This window comes from Centruroides sculpturatus, unplaced genomic scaffold (assembly GCF_000671375.1).
Source record: "Centruroides sculpturatus isolate CEXI.00-Female unplaced genomic scaffold, Cexi_2.0 scaffold1029, whole genome shotgun sequence".
Taxonomy (NCBI): domain Eukaryota; kingdom Metazoa; phylum Arthropoda; class Arachnida; order Scorpiones; family Buthidae; genus Centruroides; species Centruroides sculpturatus.
This window is the reverse complement of record NW_019385204.1, coordinates 1-11,216: the sequence shown is the minus strand read 5'-3', so window position 1 is coordinate 11,216 and position 11,216 is coordinate 1. Positions and strand designations below refer to the sequence as shown.

At 31.2% G+C, this 11,216-nt stretch overlaps 1 protein-coding gene across 1 annotated transcript in view; it reads right to left on the bottom strand.

The window, feature by feature from the left end:
- Positions 1 to 10,231, bottom strand: part of LOC111636092 (integrin beta-PS-like) — a gene marked incomplete at its 5' end in the record, with an annotated part of 33,111 nt that extends 22,880 nt beyond the window's left edge. The window contains 2 exons of the mRNA XM_023381265.1: positions 9,882 to 9,958; positions 10,046 to 10,231. Coding sequence (XP_023237033.1) covers positions 9,882 to 9,958; positions 10,046 to 10,231 — 263 coding nt within the window. The remainder of the gene's footprint in view (positions 1 to 9,881; positions 9,959 to 10,045) is intronic.
- Positions 10,232 to 11,216: the final 985 nt, after the last annotated feature.

Here is an 11,216-nt window from a genome sequence, read left to right as displayed (position 1 = left end):
TTTGGATAAATGATTATAAATTAGAAATGAATTTGGCACTAGAGTGAGGCATTAGGCACCATCTCTTATTAAAATTAATAATTATAATATTTAATTAATTAATTTAGATTAAACTGGAAGAAAAGAATCAGCCCGAAGTGGGACTTGAACCCATAACTTCCGCTTAACGTGTGGACGTGTTGCCAGTTATGCAACCTGAACCTTTGGTCTGATCTTCTCTTCCAGCATATATAAGTTAAAATTTTCTTCCAGTTTAATCTAAATTAATTAATTAAATATTATAATTATTAATTTTAATAAGAGATGGCACCTAATGCATCACTCTAGTGCCAAATTCATTTCTAATCTATAATCATATATACATATATAATCTTTTAAAAAGAAGCAGAGTTAATTTTTCAAAAGGCTGAGTAAGTCAAAGTATAAGACCACAAATTTTTTAAAATATCAAATTATTTTTCTGATAAAAATTCTTACAGATATATAAATGCAATTTTAGTTTAAAAATTTCTTTTTTTGTTTTAAATAAGTGATTTCCAATAAATCCACATGACTATATACAAAATCATAGTGTCATAAAGCTATAAGCAATAACTTTGATGATTAGTTATATATAACTATTCATATTTCCTTTACAAATTAGTACACTTGATGTGTGTTATTGCCAATTGTAATTAATGAGTTTACTCAAACAAGTTAGTCCAAATCTCAAACCCTACAGATCTCATTAAAAAAATTTTTTTTAAATATTAAATTTTACCTAAATTTTGTCTACAATTTTTAAATGAATAAATATTATAGAATTTCATTTTATATTACAATCTTATACAATGGCTTTTATGTAAAATTTACATAAAATCTGACATTTTTGATGTTTCAGACCAATCTCACACCAAAATAGCATCTTATGGATTTTTACTATAGAAATTTCACTCATGTCTGATCTAAAGATTCATAAATGTACCGTATTTTCAATAATAATAATAATAATAATAATGTAAACAATATAAAAAGTTCTTTAATTAAAACTTATTTCTGTATATAAAATATATTTGTATGTGTGTTATATTCTCCATTCTCTGTATTAATTACTAGCTGTACCAGGCCACACATTGCTGTGGCTCAAAATGTATCTATTATAAATGTATAACACTCCCCATGGGAGGGAATTTCGAAAAATCCCTTCTTAGTGTACATTCTCTTGACATATCCTATTAAAATGCAATCAAAAACGCAAAAAACCGCACTTAAAATAGTATAATAGAAACCGAGTTCTTCACGGTAAGCCTTAATTTTGTTCCTCTCCCCCACGGGGGGAATTTCGACATCTATATAATATACAAGTTTGGACACATGCACTGCATATCTTGCCAACCATGTGACTGTGCTGTGCGGTTACCTATCTCATATACGTACACACCTTGCCCTTTGCCACCCACTGACACCAAAAATATAACATTTACCTAGATAATATCTTTTAATTTATATGAGTGTTTAACAGAATAACATACAGCCTATGTCAACCCTAAAGGTCCATTCTAAATATTGGTGAAATAATTTTTGAAATTGGATGAGTAGTTTCGGAGATTACCTCCTACATCCAAACTTACAAACTTTACCTCTTTATAATATTAGTATAGATTTCAGTTTATGCTTACTTACATAATAATAATATAACATTGAAAAAAAATTATATCTAGCCAGCAAAATTGTTTACTCAAATGTGTTCAACTTTTTTCAAAGAACCATCTACAGGTTATGTGAGAACTTACATGTAGAAAACAATGTATAAAATTCAAAAATTGATACTTGAAAAATCAGAGTAGAGTGCAAGAAGTGATTATCAAATAATATTTGGAAAAAAGAAGATAAACCTATAATGAGCAAAAATTATTGTGAAATTGTCACAATGCCAGGCTGCAATTTTTAATTATATTTTTAAAACTTTATTTAATTTAAAATATAGACTTTGATTTTAATAGTCTTGCCAATGTATATCATACTTTGCCTTACAACAACAGAATCATACTCATCATCTCTAACTCTGTTCAGGGAAAAATTTTTGAATTGAAATCATGTTATTTCTGGTCTAGACCAGAAGTTCTTATATAGTTAATTGGGGTTGCCTGCTCCTAAGATTTCCAAAACTGGTCTTGTCTTTCATCTATCTAACACCATTGTTGATATTAAAAAAGACCAGACAGACAGACAGCAGACAGACAGTGGACATTTATAGGTCTACAATTTTTTCAAATTGCAGTCCAATAACAATACGAATTATTGTGACACAGTTACAATGCTAAACTGCAATTTTTAAATTTATTTAATTTAAAATATATGCTTGATTTTAATTAATAGTGTCTTGCCTCTGTACATCATCCACTAATCTAACTATGATGACTATAAAAATAATGTAAATTAGTAATATTTTAAAATTATTTTGATTTATGCTTACTGTAACATAAATTTCTGAATACGGGATAATGATTTTAGTCTCACTTTTAAATTCCTATTTCTAAGGTAACTACTTAAGAGTTTAAAAAATTATAAGTTCTGGCTCCTCAATAACACTGATTAATTTATGCCCTCAGCCATTCTAAAGCTGGCTATGACTGGTCTAGTTCACTGATATAGTCAAACTTGTCTAAAACAGAAACTATATATAGTGAAAATCATGTGAATAGTTGAAAAGAAATGACTCCATGAAAAGAAAGTCTAAGAAGGCTGACAATGAGGAAATTAACAACATGATTTTGACCTGTTGATATTGCAAGAAAAAGCAAAGAAAGCTGCCAAGCTGTTAGGTAAGATGGACTTTAAAGCATCAAAGACAGGTTGGAGAGTTTCCAGAAGAGGCATTCAATTCCTTTCAAGACCATGTCCAGAGAATCTGCAGATATTGCAGAAGAAATTGTAGCAGAAGGGATTGCGAGACTAAAAATTCTTATGGAGGGCTAAAAGTCCAAAGATATTGCCAATGGTGATGAAACTGACTTATTTTACCAAGCTCTTCCTGACAAAATTTTGTATCTGAAGGGAGAAAAATGCTCAGGTAGAAAGAACTCTTAAACTCCATCTGACAGTTTTTGTTTGTGTATTCATGACAAGAAAGATAGAGAAACCTGTCATCATAGAAAAATCAGCTAGGCCCAGATGTTTCAAGAACATGAATATCAGCGAACTTCCCGTGATAGGGAAATCAAAGAGAAAGGCATGGATAACGGCTGATGTGATGGAAGAATGGCTCAAAAGATTTAATGATAGAGTCAGAATTGTCCTGTTGTTCTGTTCTTGGACAATGCAACATGCCACTCTCATAATAAACTGTCAAACAAGTGTCTTGCATGGCATTTCATGCTGGAACAACATCCTTTAGACTTGTGTGTGATAAAATGCATCAAGCTAAACTATCACTAATTGGTTTTGCAATTGGTCATCACAAAGATAAAATCCATTTCATATATAAAAACATCCAGACACACTGTATAATATACGACTTATTTCTAAGTCCAAACCAAAACAGTGCTTAACTCAATATAACTTCATTCTTTCACTAACGTTTTCAAACTTACAGTTCTTCTTCAGGAGAAAAAAATGAATAAAATCAATGGTATTCAAACAGATCTTTTTCAAATGAATTCTGAAATGGAATATTCTAAGGAAACTCATGCAATCGTCGTCTTACTTTCAGCATGCTCTGTAGATAGAAATATAGCTTTTGGCTTCTCATGTATCATAAATACAAGTTTGCCAGGCTATTGATAAAAATAGTTCATCCTTATTGTTGATACATTTATCTTCTCTTGCTGTTTTATATATATAGATCGCTTCCGTCCAGCGCAAATGGTGTGGTTGCTGTGTCATGTATATTATCTTTGTTTCATCAAATAATGCTTGTATGTCAGGGTCTGTAGCGTACTGCACTAATGCCATTGTATGTCTCTTATGTAAGATGTCGGCTACATGCTCCTTGAGCCTCACTTCCAACGATCTTTTTGTGGATCCCATGTATATTAAATCGTTATCCCACCTATGATCTTTTATAGGGATCATGTATACTCCTGCTAATTTGTCGTGTTGTGGAGTATCTAAAACAGCAAAAGAAGATAAATGTATCAACAATAAGGATGAACTATCCTTATCGATAGCCTGGCAAACTCTTATTTATGATACATGAGAAGCCAAAAGCTATATTTCTATCTACAGAGCATGCAGAAAGTAAGATGACAACTGCATGGGTTTCCTTAGAATATTCCATTTCAGAATTTGTTTGAAAAAGATCTGTTTGAATGCCATCGATTCTGTCCATTCAGGTGAAAAAACCTGAAGAAGAACTGTAAGTTTGAAAACCTTAGTGAAAGAATGAAAGAAAGAAGTTATATTGAGTCAGTGGCATAGCGTAGTGGGGGCAGCAGGGGCGGCACTTTTAGGAAGCAGCTAAATTTCACAATTAATAATAATATAATCTTGTAAAAATTTGAACCATTTCATTTCATATTTTTTGTCGCACCTACGATTCAGACCGATTGAAATGAGCACGGAACTTTTCATTACTTATTCTGTGACAAAACTGAATTTTAGTCTTTTAAATTGAGATACCTAAATAAGGGAGTGGAGAAATTTTCCTCCGCCCCGGGCGGATGTCACCCACGCTATGCCACTGTATTGACTTAAACACTGTTTTGGTTTGGAGTTAGAAGTAAGTCCATTTCATATGCAGCTGAGATTGCCCGATCCATATCTTTACTGGATGCAGCACTATGGATAATAGAAACACTCAGGAAACTGTTGCCAGCAACACTTTCCTGAGTGTTTCTATCAAATCTTACTTTTAAAAAGCAAACCTTCTATAAAATGAGGAGGAGGAAGTGTCTAAAATTAGGGATGAATGTAACTGCAGCGCTACTTTTGTAATGAATTATCTTACGATACAAAACCAGGCTACATACAAAAAACTTAATCTTTAATTTCTTATGAACATGAGATATGATGCTCCACTACCAGATGAACATAAAATCAAGAACACATGTGTATATAGTAAGGTCTGAATCCAAAAGTGAGTTCATAGGTCAAGTTGCCAGGTCTGTTCGATTCAGAGTTCCTCTTGGTGGCAACTTTTTGATTTATGACCAAAGCTGTCACCACAGTAACATTTAGTTATGCTGACATGTTTAAAAATAAGTCAAGTATTACTAAAAATAAGTCAAGTATTACTACAGTGACTGAATATACTTTATTGCACTTAACAAAGAACAACGTACAGACATGAGTCACTAGATTAGGTCTCATACAAAAGTGATTCTGGCAGAAAGATAGACAAAAGATATATTCCATGTGCAGTAGACCAGACTAAACACCATCTATCAGCAGTCAGGCAACCTGTCTAACCAACACACATGTGACAATGAAGATGATGTCAGCATCAGAATACTGCAGGAAATCATGCTAACTTTGGGAATATCTATGCTGAAGATTATGTAAAAACTGATAGTGAAGTTGAAACTGAAAATGATTTAGAGAACATAGTGAATGTTGTGAATGATCATTAGCATCAAGAAGACAAAATGATCATTAGCATCAAGAAGACAAAGATGAAGAGATGGAGACTGATGATGATGTGGCTTCTTGCACATTACAATGCCATCATACTCTGAAACACAACACAGAGCTTCAAGACTGCTCATAGTCAAAATGACTCAGAGCTGCTTCATCTGGATGATAAACAAAAATTATAGCTGAAGAGCAAGTTTACAAGAGAAGTTTGGTGCAGAATACTTTACTTAACTACTACTTCAAACCCTAAATACCCTCTTTGCATTATGGGGAATGTACAAAAATATGTTATTGTAATAAAGCAGTGTTTTGCATATCTTTCATGAAGTAATTTAATCTCTCCTCACCTTTAAGATAAGCAAGACATTTCATTTTATGTGTAGTAGATAACCTGTATATGGTGGAAAATGTCTATTATGGAAAAATCACTTGGTCCAGTGAGATTCCATTATAGACAGATTTGACTGTAACTACATTGTCTGAACACAAGCAAAATTTTAACAGTGGAGAAATCAAGTTTTTATACACACCAATATCTCTGTTGAATAAAACAATTCAGAATAATTATCAATCCTCCTTTCTACTGTAAGTAAATTTTAGAACAAAACTGAAAGAAAGACAAGTAACAAAGGCCCCATCTCAGGGACCTCTGTGAATTCATTATACACAAGCTTGAACAGGATGTCATTTCTTCTCTTCTGTCAAACATCACACTGTATAGGAAATACATCAATAACATACTCATTATATGGAAAAACAGATCCCAAGCAGAGGCATTTGTACAATGCTTGAATGATAATCCACATGGGCTCATGTTACAAGTTGACCAGAAAGAGAAAGGGAGGTTTTATTTCCTAGATTTATTCATTTGTTTGGAATGAGATAATATTCAAACCACTGTATACCAGAAACCTAAATTTGAGCCAATTTACATACTGGAAGACTCCCATGACCTGTAATGTTATAAAATTACAGCATTCACAGCGAGAGCACATACCCACTGCATTAGTGGACATGCAACTTGAGATAGACAGTATTAAGAACATAGCAATTAATCACAGATTTCCTAAGTGACTCATTGAGAACATTAATAGTAAACTTGTGGCTAAGAGTCAGGAACAATGTGATACAGCACAACCAGAAGAGAAAAAGAAGAAAGACTGCTTAGTAGTGTAACATAATCTCATTTTAACTCCTATATAAAAGCAGATAAGACATAGCATCACATACAAGCAAAATTCGACCATTTTCACTTTACTTAACAATGTGAAAAACCCGTTAAATAAGGATATAGCCCCTAGAGTATATGCCATTTCCCTTAGAGATGAGAGGTCTGGAAGACTTCTGATCTGCTTCAGCTCTATCAAATGATTGCTATCCAAACATCTTAAGGAACATAAATACAATATTTATCATGGAAAAACTCATCACCCTCTCTATCTATGCATCGGAAACAGGGATTATCCCATTACAGTAGAGCGTCGTTTATCCGAATCAATTGGGGACTGGGATTGTTCGAATAACTTATTTTTCGGATAACCAATTATGTAGAAAAAATATATTAACCTATCCCGTGTTGAAATTTTTCTCCGTTGTGTGTCGCTTTGTGTTGAATTTTCGTCGATATTAAGCATAACATAAACTTTTTAAAATAATAATCGTGGCTATTGTATCGTTAAAAATGATTTCTTTATGTTTTACAAACGAAATAAATACATTGACAAATATAAAAACAGATAAAAATTATACTTTAGGCCAACTGGAATTCTTTCAGATAACTGACATTTCGGATAACCGACTTTCAGATAAACAACGCTCTACTGTATTTCAACAAGCCTCCAAGTTAAAAACATCCATACATGGGGAATATATTAGACAGCTCAAAATTTTCAAGGCAAACAGAACAGGAAATTATGTTAACAAGGATGAAAGAGCAATCTTGAAAGCACGGTAGGCTTGCTTTGACAGTTCCTTATGAACTGCCCATCCATGCATTATGCAATGCATAGATAGGCATTGCCTATGCAAAATTTGTAGTAAAATAAATGCAAATTTGTAATAAAATAATTCATTGCTCAGCAAGCATTGCATAATGTGTGCATGACAGCTGATTTGAAAGTAAATATTCCTGTTCAAAGATTCAATGAACACTCTGATATTCAAATTTTCTGATGAAGACCTTCAGAGTAGGTTGAAAACATGAAAAAGGTGATAACTTTGAAAACTGCTGTACTAATTTTCAAGGTTAGTGAGATTTTATGTACTTACCTTGCATGTTTGGCAAGAGAGTTATTGAGTATGGTGGTTGTACAGAATAGTGGCCACAGTCACCTGACTTAACATTGATGGACTTCTTTTGGGGATATCTGAAAGATCAAGTGTACAGTACCTTCCACTATGGAGGATTTAAAGAAATGCATCAACACCTGTAATTCTGTAATACCCCTTTCAATGCTGCATACTGTTTAAGATGCAGTTCTCTCCTAAATCCAGAAGTGCATCATTGCTGAGGGTGCACATTTTGAACACTATGTACAGTAAACTACTTGGGAAAGTTAGTTGCAACTGTGCTGCATTACATCTGTGTTGTTTTGTGCATAAATGTTTATTACTTTGTTAGTCTTTTCTGCTCTTTCTTTTAAGTGTTTCTGCTAAACCAAGTATAATTTTGTACTTATTAAACAATGCTCTTCCATTTTGTAATTGGACATTTTTGCTTATCTCTCATAGTTTCTGAGTTAATTTTCTTTATTTCTGTATTTTGCCATTAGAGGCACTAAAATCACATTTAATGGATTACTCATGGTCACTTTACTATAGGTGCCAATTGCTTGCATGGTGCTATGACAGGTGGTTTAAAAATTATAGGGAGTTTAGGAACTTTCCTAAGAACTTTGTATACCAACCCAATATTAACTCAATAAATGCTGAAACTGTATACTTGTAATAAAAATGTCCATGTATCAGATAAAGTGTCTTTACATCAACCATACTTCATATTAAGTTCATTACAATTAAGGTAGTTCCACTCATTTGGTATTTGCCAATTGCCAAATAATTGCCTATTTATCCCCTTTGATTTTGCATAATATACCAAGGAGTGGGAAATGGTGAATACCAAATATTAGTCATCAGTGGCGTGGCGTGACATTTGGTGATAGGGAAACTGTGTTTCTGTAAGAAGCCAGGGGCAATCTGTTAATTGCATCTCAGTCTAACTGATTGCCCCTGGAAGTCAGCTTCAATCTTATCATTGTTTTTCACATGTATACAAATTTGTAATAATTCCACAGCTTCTATAGACGACACACCACTGTTAGTCATGATAAATCATCCACTACTGGGTACTGCTAAATGTTTGCTCAGCATTCAGTGAATACCAAATGTGAAACCACCTTTAAAAGTCAATAAATATCTTCATTATGTTATTTTTATCCATTGTTAATTTTAAATTTAATGCATTATATTTAATTTTTCTTCCATTATTATTTGATATTCAAATTTTGTATTCTAATTTCTTAAATGTTATCAATTTTTGAATTTCATATAATTACATTCTATCCAAGTTCTTACATAATCTAAGAGCAACTATTAAACAGGTTGACACCATTTACAGTAGAGCATTGATTATCCGACCCCTAATTAACCGCACATCGGTTAACCGACCATTCTAGTCAGCAGATTTCAAATGTCCGCTAGTGATGTGGCACTACAATATTTGGCTATGCCTTGGCTACTTTAATATTATTTTTGTTACATTTTTGCATGTTTTAGCTGGCAACACTGGCTCAACCATGAAAGGGAGGCCAGTATTTAAACGATACCTAATTTTCTAATTATGAATGGTTATTTGTTTTGTGAGCAATAAAATAATTTAAAAATAATTTTTAATTTTTTGTTTGTAAAACATAAAGAAATCATTTTTTAACGATACAATAGCCACGATTATTATTTTAAAAAGTTTATGTTACGCTTAATATCGACGAAAATTCAAAACGATAGAATAGCGACAATTATTATTTAAAAAAAAATTTTGTTAGGCTTAACATTGATGAAAATTCAACGCAAAGTAGGTTAATAGTGATATACTAATATACTAATTACATGGGATATACTAATATACTACACTAATAATGTATTTTTTTCATTCTTTTCAGTTATCTGATTTTTTCAGTTATCCGACCAACCCGAGTCCCCAATTAAGTCAGATAATCGATGCTCTACTGTATTATTATAGTAGACAAGTCTGCTGAATAAAAGTATTTTTTTCTTCTTTAATTCATATTTTTAGAAAAAGTTTATTTGAATTAAATAATTACAATACTTACCCTAAACATTTTGAGACATAAGTCACTTTCATAAATTCATTAGAACTATTTTTCAATATAACCTTTGATCTAATTTTCTATAATTGAAAATTAAGAGTGAAATATTTAAAATTCAGAAAATTGAAATAATATAAAAACTTAAATAAACAGTGAGATAAACTTACATTATATTGACCTTGAATTAAATGAACTATATTTGAAGAATCTTTTAATAATTTTCCTGCATATGATGCTTCAATTTTTGAACTAAGAATGTTATAGAGTGGTATTTTTTGTTCAGGGACAGCAAATATAACATTAATTTTATTTTCGACAAGTATTTTATTAATTTGGCTTAAAGATGGATAATCCTAATTAAAAAATAAAAGAAAAATTGTTGTCATTTTTGACAAGTGATAAAATCATAAAATAATAATAAAATACATAAAATATTTTGTTTTTGGTAAGAATAATACACTTTCAATCTTAAATGTTAAGAGTATTCACTGTAATGTATCATTGTATTGTGATGTAATTGCCATTTAATGCAGTATGACATTTTTATGTTTTTATATAAATTGTGTTCTTTATGTGTGTCCATTCTAACTTTTCTTTGTTCTATTGGAGACTGGTTGATTACTATAACATCACAAATACCTTTAAAATCCAGTCTAACATATAATCAAACAATGAGAAATATATAAACTGACAAACAGTTTTGTCAGTTTATATATTTCTCATCATTTGATTATATGTTGAACTAGATTTTAAAGATATTTGTGATGTTATAGTAAAAAACAGAAGAGGAAAATTGTTTCTTTACCAGCCAATATTATTTAAACCAAGAAGTTACAAAATAAAATTTAATTTTCTTTTATTTCATTTTAGTGGATAAAAATAGAACCTTGAAATTTATTTCTCCATTTCCCATATCAGTTTTTGTTTAAACAATTTCAATTTTACATGGAACTACTCCATCATGTAAATAAAGGGTTAAATGTATATTTTAAAATAAAAAAATATAAATTTAATTTTTAAAAGTTGATTATTTCAGTGATTCATTAATATGTAAAATTACAATATATTTGTTAATAGGAGAATATAAATAAATTCAGAATCCTAATCTATAAAATTTATGGACATACAATAATAATGATTTACTTCTGAATTATATTACTAACATATGTGAAATTTGTTAATGTGTACAAATGGTACAGGTAGCCCTTATATAACATGGTAGTTAGATTATAAAAATTTTCCATGTTATACGAATCCATGATAAATGAAAAAAAGGACTAGTGCAAAACACAGGTTCCAAAAATTAACAAAAGTATACTACTCTTTTTCATTACTAAG